We start from the raw sequence: 18,395 nt of genomic DNA on the forward strand, positions 1-18,395 counted from the left end.
CTGTTCCTTTTTTGTACCTTTAACTTTTCCAGCCTCTTATTGCCCCTGTCCCTACTTTTTTGAGATGTGTTGCTGTCATGAAATTTCAAATGAGCCAATATTTGGCATGAAATTTCTAAATGTCTCACTTTCGACATTTGATATGTTGTCTATGTTCTATTGTGAATACAATATCAGTTTTTGAGGTTTGTAAATTATTGCATTCCGTTTTTACTTACAATTTGTACTTTGTCCCAACTTTTTTGGAATCGGGGTTGTAAAATATACTATTATAATTGTTTTATTATTAGTTACTGTTGTTGACATCATATTGTGTATAATTTAAATAGTTGAACTTTATCATCGGGCTGTATGTACACATGCTTTATATATGCTTCATTACTACTGACAGTTTCGGCTTTCCCTGTTAGATTTTGGAACGCGTCCCCCACGGATATGGCAGTCAAGTCAAGTCTATTTGTATAGCGGTTTTAACAAGAAACATTGTCACAAAGCAGCTTTACAGAATTTGAACGACTTAAAACATGAGCTAATTTTATCCCTAATCTATCCCCAATGAGCAAGCCTGTGGCGACGGTGGCAAGGAAAAACTCCCTCAGATGACATGAGGAAGAAACCTCGAGAGGAGCCAGACTCAAAAGGGAACCCATCCACCCATTTAAATTTTTGGCAAAGTATTACAAGTCCCACTGTACTTGTAATACTTTGCCAAAAATTTAAAGGTAGACTGCCTTTCAGATTTTTCAAGTGTAGGTGATAAAAATAATTTTCCCTGACACCCAATTATTTTTGTTCAGTGGACCGAAAGCTACTGAATTCAAATCACAGACTTCCGATTTTATTGTTTGGTTGTTGTTTTTTTTTTTTTAAATAGAACAATTAATGAATAAATTATCCGCTATTTTTTCCTGCTTCACCGTGACCCAATTCAAGATATTACGTCATGCATGACGTGATGGACTTTCCCCGTTCGCGCAAGGCATTGTGGGATACAAATTTGAAACAGGAGAGGAAAATGGAGAACGCGAATGAAACATGAAAGACCGACTACAGCAACAGAAAGCAAGAAGAAAAGACGTTATGTTGCGAAGGAAAGGCAGCGTAAGACCAACCAAACTAATAAATATCGGTGGTCAGCGAGCACCTCGGTGTGATCAGCTGTTCGTTTAGTGACAGAATGATGGAACTGTCAGTGCCCGGTCAAGATAAACCTGTAGATGGCAGTAATGCAACACTGTGGATGCCAATTGCTGTAAAACCCAAAAGAAGACGGAAAAGAAGAAGAAAAAGGCAAACCTGCACACGTGCATACGGACTTCCTCTGTCTGCTTGACTGCAGGAAGTGAGTGATTTCATGCACATTATTTGCTCAGGAATCCCCTCAAATTAAATAACTTCCCAGCCACAGAATGGCCTGGGGTTTTTTTTTGCTTGTTTTTTAGGTATTGCAGAAATAAACATACATCACAATGACCAAATTTCAGAGTGAACTAAATTTCACCGGTTTTATGAAATCGAAAGGCCGTCTAGCTTTAAGCATATCAAGCAAATGTTTGGAGAGTCAATCACCATCACATTACATGATTGTCTTGAAGACCATGTCCAATTAATGTTGATGAAAACTGCATATTAAATGTGAAAATTTAACAAAATTAAATGTTACTGAAAAATGTTTGTCAGTAAAAAAAAAAAAAAAAAGCAATATATTACCTAATAGACCACTCAGACCAAAAAATAAATAAATAAATAAATAAATAAATAAAAGGAATAATGAAGTCTGCTAGGTTTTGTTGCACAAAAACAAGCAAATGCGCCGGTCGAAGTGTCCAGAAGACCTGTGGCTGGTTCTGCAAGATACTCAGGAAAACTTACAGCTTATTTCCTTATAAAACCTTGAATAGTATTTCCTTATGTAGAAAAGTTTAGCTTCATTATTTTTGAAGACATCTTTGCTTTACAGCATTTCCTTGCATCTGCCTAAGACTTTTGCCAATTTCTATGTCATTTTAAATTTGCCCTTTTAAAATTCTTAGGTCATCAATGACCCGTTTCATAGTTTAATCACGTCTGAGTTTGGACAGTTCAACCTGTGACAGTCATGAACTAGAGGCAGGTCTTATTTGTTTTGACAAGCTGTCAAAATGCATTTTTGTTCTCATCTATCTGATACTAACCCAGTCTCTAACAATAAGAGAACTGTAAAAACAGCATTCTCGGTATCTCGGTAACAGCATTCTCGGTGATTCCTTTGGATATTGCATTAGCAGGTTTTGGCCAATGATCAATTCAATCTACCACACAGTTCATTGTGTTTGCGTGTGTAATAACTGACTGTAGCCAGTCCGTAACTCGGAATGAGTAGAAAGGGACCACCATAGGACCAACGTCGACCAGATACCAACCTGGAGGGTGGTGAATTGTTCTTAGCACAGCAATGGTAGGAAGGGTGTGTATGTTGTGTGTACGAGTGTATAAGGAGCAGCTATGCTGCAGGGATTTTAACATTTGGTGTCAACTTTTTTTTTTCATACACCTACATTATGGGTGTACGTTTAGAGACTACACTTGGAACTGTTACACACACCGGCACCATGTCATTGTCACGGTTGTGTTAAGAATAATCCACCACGCTAATATCTGGTCTGCAGCAGCAGTGGTCCTGTGGTGATTTCTTTCCACTGATGGAGGACACAGATGGAGCTGACAAATTGTGCAGAGCAAGTAATGCGCTATATTTGGTAAAAATGCACTAATATGGTCTTCAAGGTCTGCTTGCACTAGCAAAGTAAAATATAATATTAATAAAAATTGCCTCGGTGAATTTTGAGAATCCACAAGACATTGGGTATCCACAAGAGAACCTCGTCTCTCCCCCTTTTTCTGCCCCTTTCATGTCTTCCCCTTGTCGTGTGAGAACGTAAATGACATGCATCTGAGGCTGCATTCTCTGCAGCCTTCTCGGTTTTCGTTTCTGGGAAAACCAGACCCATCTCGTTGGCTCTGAACCTCCATTACCCCCTCGTTTGCTGGCTTAATCAGGATTCAGCCACGGCGTCCAGAGACCGCATGAGCCTCAATTGAAACCATGCCGTGCAACTTCCTTGTCCAAGGTGCAGATTCACGTTTTCGAACATTGAATTACAATTCCAAGCCTGTTGAGTTATGTCCTCTGGACTGTCCCAAGGGACCCGTGGTGTGGAGATATAAGAAAAAACTGCCTGGATCTGTCTGAACCACTAACCACATTAGCCACAGGCCTTTGTGAGAATGATGCCTGGGTTAAAGGCAAGATTAACTCAACCTAAATATGCTGGAATGGCTCCATATGCTTTAAAATAGTACAATACTGAAAGCACAAGGCTTTTAAAAAAAGAGACACACGTCTTCCATTGTAAGTGATCAAACATAGTTTCTAGTTTGGGGTGCCAACAAGCTTCATTGCTCTCCAGCTTGGAAGGCAGTGGCGGCTTAGCAGTTAGAGCTCTGAACTACTGGGGTTATGAGTTTGAATCCCAGTACTACCAAACTGTCAGTGTTGCTCAGCCCTGAACTCTAACCTGTGCAGTTTGACTGCAAGTCAAGTCTTCCAAATGAAAAAATGGAAATGGAAAAAGGATGCACAATATATTGTTCACTCACCATCCTGGGGGACCAGAACACCACACAGTCTAGTGTGGATCAGATGCATCAGCTAATGACAACCCTTAAACCATTCCTCCATTTTATGTACATTTTATCATCCCATCCATATACAATTTTACAGTGGCGATTACGGTGTGACAATGTCAGACAAGCATGAATGCAAGACAGGGGAAGCCACTGTCTGGTTGGCCTACTGGTTAGAAAAGCTGCTTTGGGACCAAAATGTTGCTGGTTCAATTCCCTGGACCACCAGGAATGGCTGAAGTGCCCTTGAGCAAGGCACCTAACCCCTAACTGCTCCCCAGGCTGCTCTGGGTATGTTGTGCGTCGCTCTGGTAGATGAGCGTCTGCTAAATGCCGTTAATGTAATGTAATAAGTATAGATAAGTACACAGCAAGCAATAGCTACACTGAAAATGTGCAGCATCAGAATAATAACAGCATCAGTCACATGACAAATTCCGTTCTGCTTTATACTGACAGGGGAAAAAGAATAATCCACTTTAATGACAATAATGAAACTGTACATCAATGTTAATGTATAAATAATGACACTTTATACTGACAGGGAAAGAAGAAAGTCTTTGTGCTCTCAATGACCTGGAGCAATTGAGGCATTTTAGCAAGTGGAACTACTTTGAATATTGTCAAATTTAACTATTTCCTATTATAAGAGTACAATAAACCAAATTAAAGACGATTAAAAATGAAATTAGTTCTTACTAATTTCAAGGCTGTTCCATCGGCAGGCAATTTTGTGCTTTTTTTTTTAAATCAAGAAAGAAACAAAATTATCTGTCAATAGAATAAGAATTTAAATCTTGAAACGTGTAAAAATATTTAGAAATAGGTTGAATACTACTATATTTGATTTACTGGAATCTTAAAATAGGAAGTACTTCGGCATGTAAGGATATATGGTGCAACTATAAATTCTGATACAAATTTATGATGATTCAAATTGATCAAATAAAAAAATTAATCATGATTATTACTTAATCAATCAGGCTGCGTAATCTCTTAGTTCTTCGTAGCTGTAATTGCGATGTTTGGACAGAAGAGGGTTGTATAATTACAACACAGCTCTAATGCCATGAAAAAAAAAAAAACCAGATCTAAAATGGGAAAGAGCTGTTGCGTGATTGATTGGACAACTAGAATTAACAAGAAATCTGAGCTCTCTTTTTATAAATTGCTGAAAGATAAAGAAAGGGAAGAAAAATGGAGATAGTAAATGTTCATAAAAGTTTATTAAGAAAAGGCCTATTTATTATTAACTTTTTTCATTTTTAATAAAACAAACATTTTAGTTCATAAGCTATTATATCTTACTCTAACCTTTACAAATGTGGGTAAATTGTTGGTTATTAAGAAAATTAAACAAAGTAATTTTTTATTAAACAAAAGGAATAATTTTTTAAATAAAGAATAGGAAAATAAACGTTGCTTTTTTTGGTAATAAAATTTTCATTTAATATTTTTTCAAAAATATTGTACAAAAATCTAATTGTGAACCCATTTTCGTGAATTGAATCAAATCATGAATTGGGTGAATCATTACATGCCTAGAAATACTAAATGAATCTGACTATATTCAGGAAATTTTCACTTGCTACTATGTTTTTGGTTTGTTTTTTTTTTCTTTTTGGTACTGACTGATCTCCCCTCTGTACTTGTAAAATAGTGCTTTAACCACTAAAGCTAATCAGAGACATGAGAGCTACTCAATGAGGTGATAATGTAAGAGAAATAAAGTATTTAGGTTCCAGTCTAATTGGTGGCATTAGTTTGTTTCCACTATCGGACACCAAAACATGATAAATCGTTCAGTCTGTCTAATAATCTGACAAGTAGTTGCCACACTAAGATTACTCTTAAAACCATGCTCATACATAATAATAATAATAATAGTAATAATAATAATAATAATAATAATAATGGCTTCGTGTGAAATAACTTATTAAAACCCCAAGCCCACTGTTCACGCTTTATGCAGGGTTCCAATAAATAAACAAGCTGTGCAACTTCTGCACTGCCCTAGGAACATCTGGCCTAAGCTTGTTCCTTCTACCTTGTGTCTGTAGAATGCATCCAAAACTTTTCTCCCATGAACATGGCAAATGCATCACAGCAAATGAGATCATGATAAGGTATTAAGTTGTTGTTAGTCATGCTGTTACTGGCAAGAAAATCACAAAATTAAAATGGCACAGCTGAGTTTTTCTATAAACAGTACAATACAACAGAGACTTCCTGTTAAAAAGGCATTTCTGTTTAAAATGTATATAAACTATGTAGTGGTTCTGATCCCATGAGCACCACAGAGCCACTGTTGGGCTACAGAGGAAAATGATTAACCCTTAAAGTGCACAGTTTCGTGCAACAATTAGATTCTTCCGCATTGCTAAATTGTTTTGGGTAAAAGAATGCCACATGAGTAAAAGTTTAAAAAAATATATACAATCACTGGTCACTTTAATAGGCTCACCGGTATCCCTGGTCATTCATGCAATTATCTAGTCAAGTCAAGTTTATGGGCGGCACGGTGGTGTAGTGGTTAGCGCTGTCGCCTCACAGCAAGAAGGTCCTGGGTTCGAGCCCCGGGGCCGGCGAGGGCCTTTCTGTGTGGAGTTTGCATGTTCTCCCCGTGTCCGCGTGGGTTTCCTCCGGGTGCTCCGGTTTCCCCCACAGTCCAAAGACATGCAGGTTAGGTTAACTGGTGACTCTAAATTGACCGTAGGTGTGAATGTGAGTGTGAATGGTTGTCTGTGTCTATGTGTCAGCCCTGTGATGACCTGGCGACTTGTCCAGGGTGTACCCCGCCTTTCGCCCGTAGTCAGCTGGGATAGGCTCCAGCTTGCCTGCGACCCTGTAGAACAGGATAAAGCGGCTACAGATAATGAGATGAGATGAGAAGTCAAGTTTATTTGTATAGCGCTTTAAACAATAAACATTGTCGCAAAGGAGCTTTACAGAATTTGAACGACTTAAAACACGAGCTAAGTTTGTGTTTTAGATGCTTTTCTGTTCGCTATGGTTGTAAAGAGTGGTTCAGCTCGAGATAGCATGACCATCTTCCTCTGACCTCTTTCATCATCTTTTTTTCTGGTTGTTTTCCACACCATTCTATTTAAATGCTAGTGTGACTGTGGAGCGAGCAAATCCCAGGAGATCAGCAGTTTCTGAAACACTCAAACCAGGCCATCTGGCACCAACAACCACGCCACAGTCAAATTCACAAAGAGCACTTTTTTCCCCCATTCTGACGTTTGATGTGAATATGAACGGAAGCTCTTAACCTGTATCTGCATGATTTTTGGCTCTGCACTGCTGCCACGTGATTGGCTGATTTGGAGAATTGCACAAAAGCGCAGGTGTATCGCTGTGCCTATTAAAGTGGCCAGTGGTGAGTGTATATGTATAAATACAAAACCAACTCACCAGCCTTAGGATTGTCTGGGTTCTTGTCTGGATGGCAGGTTAAAGCTTTCTGTCTGTATGCTTTCTTGATCTAAATAAGAAAAACATGATGAAATAAAAATCATTTTTCAGGTCCTAATTGTGGTCACAAAAATACACTATACTCGGTGTGATTCAAACAGAACACCAAATACAAATTTCACCCCACATCTTTGGACTCTGAATAGTATGTTCATGCGTTGCTGCGTTTCTGAAAACTAAGGGACTGCTTTTTTTGAGACCTGTCCAAGCCACTGTATGCTTCTTGGCAAACAAGATCATGATAAAATTTTAGACTCTATTGTTATTCGTGCCGTTACTGGCAAGAACAGCACACAACTAAAACGTGCAAGGAGGAGGAATCACGGAAAGGGGCGACAGTCACAGGAAAACACAATATGAAATGTTCTAGAAATTAAGAGAGAGAAATAAAAGGTGGTAATAACGGTTCACCACAAGTTTATAATGGCATGAGCCTGCTGAATGTTACTACTGAGTGTTTTATGCACTTCATATTTAATCTCAAATGGGTTTGACAAAACATTATTATACTCACACACGCACGTTTCTCTTACTGTCTGTGTGGACTTTCCATTATCCTAATCATCAATGCAGCTAATTAACTGCTATGCCTACACCTAAATCTAACCCTAACCTTAACCCTAGTCGCCAAAAGGAAAGCTTTTTAAATAAAAGCTTCATTCTGCACAATTTTTTTCCTCATGGGAACCAGCCAGATGTCCCCACAAAGTCAAAACTGTCAGATATTTCTTTCCTTGTGGGAACATTTGGCCCCTAACAAGATATAAACACAAGTATAAACCATTCTTATTAATAATTTACTGTAGGCTCTTTGCCAAGATTTTAAATAAACCAGACTGAGTATTGAGAACATGCACATGAGAAGAACATTTTTCCACACGTTATGAACGTGAAGCTGCAATCAACCTTTCAAAGTCAAAAAGCCGTTACACTAAATAGCAGGTCAAACTCTGCAATAATTTTAAACAATTTAGGTGGGGTTTACATTAGACCGTATCAGCGGATCATCAGATTAACGTTTTTAAAAACGATTAGCGTGCACACAGCAACACCAATACATGATTCGCGTGCACACAGCAACGCCAATACACGGATACGCTAATCACATGACTAATTCGGCACGCAAGTTGAAATGTGTCAGTGCGGCTCATCGCTTCCTCCTCAGCGGCTGCGCTCCAAATCACTCCGCCCTGAACAGCAAGTGCCCTCTGGAGGGTGCGCACTCCGGCCCTGCGCAGCTCACAGAGCGTGCGAGTGAAGCGCACGAGCAGTGATTCGGGACTGAGCCGCTGTGCGCAAGTCACTTACCACTTGCAAGTGGAAGGATGGCAAGCCTAAAGACAATCATAACTACACAATGGGCAGTATTTGCATCAGTATTTGCAGTATTTTCATACTCTTATACTCTTTAATGAAAGGTGATACGAGGCGGAAGTCCGCGCCGTTTTTCAGCAGTCGCGTCACATGACCAACGCCAGCGAATCAGGAAGGTGGATGTCACAGTGATATTGTCCAATGACAACGCCAGCTAGAGCTCAGCACAGCGTATCCGCGTATTCTCAATGTTTACACAGCACCGGACCAGACACGATCTGGATTGAATACGTGGACCCTGGCGGATTCCCGTTTCCCGGCGTTTTAAGGTAAACGGACAGTGCATCCGCGAAGAAAACGAGACAGATACGGTCTAATGTAAACTTGGCCTTAGACTGCACATATTACCCAAATGTTTGAGACATTAATGACAATATGCTTTTGATTAATCAATTTTACTGCTAGGGAGAAGAGGGCAAAGCCAGCGAAGAGCTAAAATAAGAGATTCAGAGTGACACAAAAATTCAGAAAGGCTCTTCAATTAGCTATGACTGAACGGCACGATGACCGAAAGATGCATGGCGTCTTTCGGTCATATTTAATCTCAAATGGGTTTGACAAAACATTATTATACTCACACACGCACATTTCTCTTACTGTCCTTATGCCATTATAAGAGAAATGTGCGTGTGTGAGTATAATAATGTTTTGTCAAACCCATTTGGGATTAAATATGAAGTGCATAAAACACTCAGTAGTAACATTCAGCAGGCTCATGCCATTATAAACATGTGGGTAAATCAAACAAAATCCGAACATGCTACCTAATGTTATCCTAAGACCAAAAAAAAAAAATCTGACAACACAGGACCATCACTTCCTGTAATCACTCTGAAAAACAGCTCCACTGCTGTTTCCTTAAATGCTGTTGGATTTGGTTTGTTTTTTGGTTTGGGGTTTTTTGGTGATAATATTCTATGTTTGGATGCGTGTTATTCATCTCCGTAAACAAGGGAGACGTAATGGTAGCATGTGATATGGATCGGTGTTCAGTGGTACACTGATTTAAAGGTAGACTGACTTTCAGATTTTTCAAGTCTAGATCATAAAAAGAATTTTCCCTGACACCCAGTTTTTGTTTAGTGGACCGAAAGCTACTGAATTTGAATCACAGACTTCCAATTTTATTAGTTTTTTTTTTAAAAATAGAACAATTAATGAAGTTAGGGCCATGTGGCCCTAAATTCTCTATTTTTTCCTGCTTCACTGTGACCCAATTCAAGATACTACATCATGTATCACATGGTGGGCTTTGCCCATTTGCGCAAGGCATTGTGGGATACAAATTTGAAACAGGAGAGAAAAACGGAGAATGCGAATGAAATGTGAAAGACCGACTACAGTAACGGAAAGCGAGAAGAAAAGACATTATGTTGCGAAAGAAAGGAAACACAGGACCAAACTAATAAATATCGGCGGTCAGCGAGCACCTCGGTGTGATCAGCTGTTCATTTAGTGACAGAATGATGGAACTGTCAGTGCACGGTCAAAGGTAAATCTGTAGATGGCAGTAATGCAACACTGGATGCCAGCTGCTGTAAAACCCAAAAGAAGAAGGAAAAGAAGAAGGTAAACCTGTGCATGCATAGATTTACATAGAAGACTAGATGCCTCGTCCCCGTTGCCCGTCAACGAAGTCGAACGTCCGCACATGGCGGCCATCTTACCTCAGACAGCTGGCTTACCCATTACATTGTGTTGGTAGCGATATGTACTTTTCAGATGACCGTAACTTCCTCAAATTTCAATCGATATTCAAACAGTTTGGTTTTTTATATAAAAAAACAAACAGAAGTATGTATTTATGATATTAATGATGAATAATCATTTTAAAAAAATACGCATAGCTTGGCGAAAATATTTCAGTATACTACAGACTGTAAGACAGGATGCATGCTGAAATTCCTATGCTGTGAGAAGCCTAACACTGCATACTTATGGATAACTGCGGCCTTAGGACAAATAACCATACAATTTATTTACAATTTTTAGTGAAAATATTTTTACATGTGATAGGGCCGTAGGGGAAGCTAAAGTTAAATAAACAGCTTACTCACTTCTGAAACTTCAGAAATACTTCATCCACCTCAAAAACCTAATGCACTCACAGCATAGCATAATAACAAATGCACTGCCCGAGTAAGTAATAGTATAAAACAGTGACAGCGACTCACGGTAGTTTGTGAGAAAAAAAGCATTTAATTAATCGCATGTGGTTATACTTCCAAGGATAAAAATATTTACAAAAATTTACAAAAAGAACATTCAAAGCTGATTATCATGTCAAAGTCAATATATGTTAGCACTAGGGCTGTAACGATACACCCAACTCACGATTCGAATCGCGATTTTTGACCCACGATTCGATACGCCCACGATTTTTTTTTAAATGTTTTTTTAAAGTAGTAAATTTGACTTATTAACATTTACTTACTTACATTAACTATTTAATAACAAATAATTCAGACCACTGCAGAGAATGAGTAATATGTATGCAAAAATGAACAAATGTATATCCAAAGATTGTTTTATTTCTCAAAATAATACTGTTGAGCCGGAAGCTCTGGTTTTTTCGGTTCTGAAAAAGTCATTTTTCCAAATCGTGTAAATCCGTTAAGATTTTTTTTTTTTTTTTTTGGGGGGGGGGGGGTGGTGGCTCTCTCACTGTCTCACTCTCATAGGGCCAATGATTTTCTGTGATCGCGGAAAACAGATGGAAATTACGGAATTTTTATGGTGAAACATTGCTCGCGTGTCAAAATGTAACTGCCGCAGAAGGCTTCCGCCCAAGCAGACATGCCTTCAGTGTTGCCAGATATTGCTAACGTTTTCCACCCCAAAATATGTTCAAAACCAGCCAAAAAGCACCTAAACCTGCCCAATCTGGCAACACTGCATGCCTTTCCGGTCAAGTGATTGTGATTGGCTTGTGGCACACCTAGCCAGCCAATGAGCTGCTTGTTTACAGATTCGCTCCCCGCGTCGCAACCAGAATGGCGACCGCTTAAAAGAAATGAATGCTCTGCCAGTGGCGAGTGTGGACGTTGCGTGACTCGCAGAAGATTGTCGCAGGTCGGCGAAAAAACGACTTACTAATAGATATAAAAAATAAAAGTAATTTAAGTAAGTTTAAAATGTAATTTAAATAAAAAGTAAAGTATTCATAAATTGAAGTTTGGAAGCGCCTCTGTTTTTGGGCTGAGGAGAAGTTTGAAAGGGTGTACCGTAGGGCTTTGACTTCGAACTTCGATATTCGAATACAATTCGAATGTTGTGAAAAAAAGAGATGTTCGAACGAATATTAGGCAGCTCTAAATATTCGAACCTGTATATGGTATCATTAGGCATAATTCTTTTATTTTTGTGAATGTGGTTGTAAACGTTTTCAGTTCAGGTCGCAGGTTTTTTTTTTTAAACGTCTGTGGAATTTATGTGAATCGCGAAGGTCATTGTCTTTTGTCTTATCTGGGCACCTGTAGACGTTAGCGTCAAGCTGACTATGCGACACTGCGCAGTAATGCTTTCATGCGCTGTTATTTTTGTCAACTTGGGATAGTTGCTAAAAAAAAAAAAAAAACTATTAGCTTACTTGCGCAAGTAGCCTATAGGCCTAAATTAATTTAGCCTACACATGGTGGAATTTACATACCATGAAGTTCATAAGTTAACGAAGTGAGCACGTAAAACTAATCTGTGATCTTATAACATATCGTGTCCGTGTTGGTTTGAATTGTGAATCAGAGACGCGAGCAGGAAACAGTGACATGACAGCGGACACCGGTCTCATTCAAAACAAACATTCTCAAAAGCCAACACGAATGGGCTCGGAACGGCAGTGTTATAAACTCACAGATTAGGTGTAGGCCTAGCAGTACCTGCTCATTTTGTAAACGTTCCCCTTTGATTGTCAGTGAGGCTACAGTTTAGAGGCTTTCATCAGTACAAGCAACCAGGAAACCGAAGGAACAGCGTTTCACACAAAAAAGGCAACGGACAAACGACGAAGTTTGTGGATTATGTAACGTTAAAAGTGTCAGCCGGTATAATGCCAATCACTACGACACTGCACGTTTCATTAGTAGTGGTTGTAAAAACACGCCTGAATATTTCGTATTTCCTGCACGTAATCTTATTGACATTGACTGAACACTGCCCCCTGGTGGACTGAATATCATATTTAATTTTGATGCCGAGGTGTTAGTGAGGCATTTAAGAATAATATAATTAATAAAAGTTCGAATACTATTCGAATGTCTAGATTAATTTCCAAACGAACTTCGAATATGATTTTTGGGCCAAGGTCAAAGCCCTAGTGTACCGCGATTCTGCCTTCTTGTATCGCGATACGGATCGTGGCTCTGCGTATCGCGATTTCGATTCGCATATCGTTACAGCCCTAGTTAGCACAGAAGATTGAAATTTCATTTGACTAGGCTCCAATGTACAGTTAAAATAAAACTAAACATACTGATATAAACATCTACAATTAAAACACACACAGACACACACATCATCTTGTCATCAAAGTCAGTACTTTGATTTCCTGTAAATCATAATGCGAGTGCTGGGCTTGTGTAAGTCTTCATACCCCTTGTCTGTGGTAAGATGGCCGCCCTGTGCGGACGTTCTGGAATACGCGGTGAGGAATCCAGTCTTCTATGTAAATCTATGTGTGCATGTGCACATGGACTTCCTGTCTGCTTGACTGCACGAAACAAGCAATTTCATGCACATTATTTGCTAGGGAATCCCTTCAAATTAAATAACTTCCCAGCCACGGAATGGCCTGTTTTTGGTTTGGTTTTGTTTTTTTGAGATATTACAGAAATAAACATATATCACAGTAACCAAATTTCAGAGGGAACTAAATTTCACTGATTTTATGAAATCGAAAGGCCGTCTAGCTTTAAACAGTAAGGAATGAGCTAAATGTGTTTAAAAAGTGTTTTGTATACAGCAGTCATCCGCTTGTTTTTTATTAGCGCACACATGCCTCCAGCAATGAAGTGTTACGAAGAGTTGTGAAATAGCGAATGTATTAAAAACATTTTGCAGTTGGAATAATAGAGAGAGATGCACCAATCTGATACTGAGAATCTTTACTGAACTTACATTTCAATCAGTATCATATTGAACATATTACTGTACATCATGTAACTGATTATCAGCACAGACCTGGGGTGGCACGGCAGTGTAAGTGGTTAGCACTGTCACCGCACAGCAAGAAGGTTCTGGGTTTGAGCCCAGTGGCCAACGGGGGCCTTTCTGTGTGGAGTTTGCATGTTTTGTGTCTGTGTGGGTTTCCTCTGGGTGCGCCGGTTTCCCCCGCAGTTCGGTTAAGTGGCTACTCCAAATTGTCCATAGGTGTGAACGTGTGTGTGAATGGTTGAGAGGAGAAAACCTCTAATAATAATCCAGGAGAAGGCAATGGGAAACCACTACTGTAATTCTTCCTGAGAAACTTTGATGTCAGAAGCTGTCAGAGCGGACCTGCCATCAGGCAGAACACTAAAGAAGAAGCAGCACAGACCCACAGGCTTTATGCTGTGGGTTTCCTTTCTGTGTAGCACTGAAACACCCCACACCCACTCACCCACACCACCCCACCTTACCTCACTCCTGGAGTCTGGCAAGAGCAAACACACATGTGCCTTTATCCTAATAATCCAACAAGTCATGGTTCAGTTTGTTGGCTTTCCAAAAATAAACATCATTATCGTTTGTTGGCCTTGACCTGGGAATTTAGACGCTTCCAGCAGAGGCAAGTCGAGACACACTTCCCTTTCTTCTCTGCTTACACTCTTCACCTTTTCTCTAATCCACCACTTTGTTGCGCTCTCCTGGGTAAAAAAAAAAATAGCCAAGGAAAAAAGAGCTTTTCCCATGAGGTATGATTCATATCGGAGTTTAAGATCTCTCACTTTTTAGATAAGGTTCAAAAAGAGCACAGCTGATAAGTTTACCCTGGGTTCAAATTAAAACCCCTAAGACGGGAAGGCTAATTTAATTTCCTGTCAGCTCGAGCCTCCAACATTGAGTTTCTGAGTACTTGCTGAGGGATCGACACACTGCTCGAGTTGGAGAAAAAGGTGCAATAAGGGCAAATGTCTTCAAGATTGTTGCCAAGATACAAGATATGCACCAGCTGTTCTTGGATAGAGATGAGAATCTTCCAGGAGAACAGGTTTACAGTTTGCCCCAACTGCAAACCTGTTAACATGCCCATACAAATTTGTAAGGTGTGTTTTAGCACAGCATAATAAGGGTTAGGGTTAGTTCTTGTACTGATGAACAAACCGACAGAGCAAGTGCTAGCTAGTAACATTACCCCAGAGGCACACTCATCTTGCACCATATTCCTCAGTACTATCTAAATATAACGTAACAGTATTTTGAGATATCCATAAAAGTTACTGATCGATATTCAATATGAACACAGTGCAATACAGACTAAGTGCACTTATACTATGGCACTGTTCTTGATTCTGATTGGTCAGATGGTTTTGATTCATTTTCTAGAATGGCACAGCTCTGAGAAATGCTGGTTGCAATGCACTTGTTTTAATGCATTTGCATTCTCGAACATTTAATTCACAGGGACTTGTTTGGCAAATATCCTGCATTGTTTGAAGTAGCCGAGAAACACGTACGTTTTTGAAAGAAATATGATGAGACTTTATTTTCAGAAGGTTAATAACCAGTTTTGCTCATGCTAATCTTACACTGGGCCTTCTATCTATCTGGGCTTGGGACCGGCACTAAGGCTACATCCACACGACAACGGCAACGAGATTTTTTTTTTTTAAATATCGCGTCCACATGGGCAACGGATCAGTAAAATATCAGGTTCATATGGCAACGCAACGCTTGCTGAAAACGATGCAATACACATGCCACACCTCTACGTGCGCTGTAAGACGGTCCCATCGAAGACACTGAAACTACTACTACTATGGGGGCCGCCATTGTTGTTGTTATGAATGACGTGCGCGAGAGTGCTGCTTGTTCTAGTCATGTGGTTGTGACGTCATCGTAAACAAATCCGTTCTACTGCTCGTTTTTTGAATGGAGACGCGGAAAGAGGAATGAATGGGGGTAGATGGAAGCCGGTACGCCAACATTCTGATATCCTCCAGAATTCTTTAATGGTCCGGAATAAATTGAATGCTACACGTTGATGGATTACTTTGTTCTTCTACGCCCTTTTTGAGGAATGTATTGTCGGACTTAAACCAACATCTGAAGAGGTGAGACCGCTCCTTTTTTTTCCTTTTTATTTGTTGACAACTCGCATCGAGTTCGTTACACTTCTACCCGGCGTGAAGCACTCACAGTCATGTGGTTGTGACGTCATCGTAAACAAATCCGTTCTACTCATCCAGACGACTTCGCAATGGCGCCGTTGCCAGATTTTTCCACTCTGGAACCCGTTCTCAAAAGATTTCGTTTTGGGGCACCCAAAACGCCGGTGCCGTGTGGACGCCAGGCCGAAACGATAAACAATTTTATCAGATTCACCTGAATCCGTTGCCGTGTGGACAGGGCCTAAGTATGCACTGTCATGTACAACCCTAGTGGCTGGGTATTTTACCTAATCCGCATGTCTTTGAACTGTGGTGGAAACTGGAGCACCCAGAGGAAACCCACGCAGACACAAGGAGAATATGCAAACTCCACACAGAAAGGTTCCCGTCAGCTGTAGGGTTCAAACCTGGAACCTCCTCGCTGTGAGGCGACAGTGCTAACCACTACACCATCGTGCCGCCCTAATATGTTGTTGTGTAATATAATGCATAGGCTTAATGGTTAACAAGCTGCTGTGGTCAAGATTCTTGTAGAACTAGAGACATCATGGGCAATTCTTGCATTGGAAGACAAGGCCTAGGAACATCACATAAGATATCTCCAGCAGTGGTCCATGATATCTCCAACAGTGGTCCATGTTCACTTCTAAGGAAAAGAGAACGCTGATCCAGGATGAAGTCCGACATCTAGAGGAGGAAGGGAGAAAAGCTAAAGCCATGGAGCTTGGTAGGAACTGCCTAAAAGGACAAACCACACGGGCTGAAATGTGGCGGATGGAGCCATTTTGCATTTCCTTTCTGCTCAAAGCAGTATATGACACCCTTGCAACCCCGGTAAACTTACACAGGTGGGGATTGAGGGAAGCCCCCTTGTGTGGTCTGTGTGGTACGAGAGGAACCATGACACACATTCTATCAGGGTGTAAAACTGCTCTGACCCAGGGGAGATACAGGTGGCATCACAAAGTGCTGGCAATGCTCACTGACACCTTGGAGCAGGAAAGGAGAAAGAAAACACCCTGCCTTAAAACTGCTTCAAAGTACCATCAACTTGGTAAAGGAGAGCCAGAAGCCCACCATCCCAAGCAGAGCAAAACAAAACCTTTTGCAGTCCACCCAGGGATGGAAAATGAAGGCAGACCTTGGGAGGAAACTTTAATTCCCAGAGGAGATGATATCCACAACTCAGACCAGATATTGTCATGTGGTTGCAGGAGGAGAGGAAAGTTATCCTGGTGGAACTAACAATCCCATGGGAGGAGGACTGTGAGGAAGCACCAGAAAGAAAAAGCCCAAGTGCCAACAGCTGGTCCAGGACTGTCAGGACAAAGGATGGAAGACGTGGCTGATGGCTGCCGAGGATTCCCAGTTCATTCAGTCTGGAATCTGCTATCAAAAGCCGGAGTAAGAAGGCAGAAAAGGAAAACTGCTGTGTGAAGGTTGGGAGAAGTGGCAGAGAGAGCCTACTGCTGGCTCTGGCATAAGAGGGAAGACACTGGCTGGAAGCCTGGAGGAGAGGGACAGTGACCTGGCCACCACTGCCGACCCACCAACTGGAGAGTGTTGTAGTCAAGGGTTGAAACACTCAATGAAGGTTGTGTACCACCTGATGAACTCTCTTCCAGGCCAAGGCTAAATCCATTGGAAATGGATGCAATAAGGCATCTTTGATGTAATATACAATTTAGAAAAATATTTGTTTCATATTTACTCACTTTTTCCTTTGAGTTTTTGAGAGAGAAAATGAAAAAAAAGAATGAGGATAACTGTTTAAATTTGCTGTATTGTTCAGACGCGTGAATCTAAACACCAACATGAAGTGTCTTCGCGAGGTGTTGGGCTATCGCCGGCCACGGGAAGAGCTTCATTGCACCTTGACATTAGCCTGGGAAATCCCATGCTGCTTTGCACAATCGTTCCGATCTGAAAAGACAGCATGGAAACTATGGTCTAAAGGCTCGCCTGAGTTAGGGAGCCAATCAGAGAGTGGGGAGGGGTGGAAAGACGGTGACGCATACTACTCGACAAACGGAAGCTTGTAGTTTATTTGGGACTGTTTACGGATCACATTTAACATGGCGGCGAGCGATATGAACCAAACTAACTAAACCAACTTCTCTCATATTTGTCTTGCACAAACGGCAGTAATCGTTCAGTGCCATTGTTTTCCTATTTTTGTTTTGCCTTCTCTTTCTCTTTCCTTCTCTTCTTTGCCCCTTTAACTACGTCACCAGGTACAACTGCCATGATTGGCCATGGACTACGTATACGCCAAATGATAGACATTCGCAACGTCCAATAAACGGCCGTTGACAATCGTAAACCACACCTCCCCTACGAGAAATTCAATAGGCGGACTCCAGACCATTGTTCACTTGTGATATGGTCTGGTGTTAACCAGACTACCTTGACATAGATGCCACAAGAAATTGCTTGGATTAATGTTCTGGTAATGGTGATAGAGAGAGCTCCAAAAAATCTCCATAGGTGCTGAATTGTTTCAATTGGCAACATATTCATGCGCATCAAACCATTCAGCGAGACCTTGTGTACTGTGGATGGGGAGATGGACAT

The 18,395-nt window shown here is 40.6% G+C and overlaps 1 protein-coding gene across 3 annotated transcripts in view; it reads right to left on the bottom strand.

The window, feature by feature from the left end:
* Positions 1-18,395, bottom strand: part of dnajc17 (DnaJ (Hsp40) homolog, subfamily C, member 17) — a 126,908-nt gene that overhangs the window by 72,142 nt on the left and 36,371 nt on the right. For all 3 annotated transcript variants that reach the window (XM_060933963.1, XM_060933964.1, XM_060933965.1), the window contains exon 2: positions 7,084-7,153. In XM_060933963.1, coding sequence (XP_060789946.1) covers positions 7,084-7,153 — 70 coding nt within the window. The remainder of the gene's footprint in view (positions 1-7,083; positions 7,154-18,395) is intronic.

This window comes from Neoarius graeffei, chromosome 11, assembly GCF_027579695.1.
Source record: "Neoarius graeffei isolate fNeoGra1 chromosome 11, fNeoGra1.pri, whole genome shotgun sequence".
In the NCBI taxonomy this organism is placed as follows: Eukaryota; Metazoa; Chordata; class Actinopteri; order Siluriformes; family Ariidae; genus Neoarius; species Neoarius graeffei.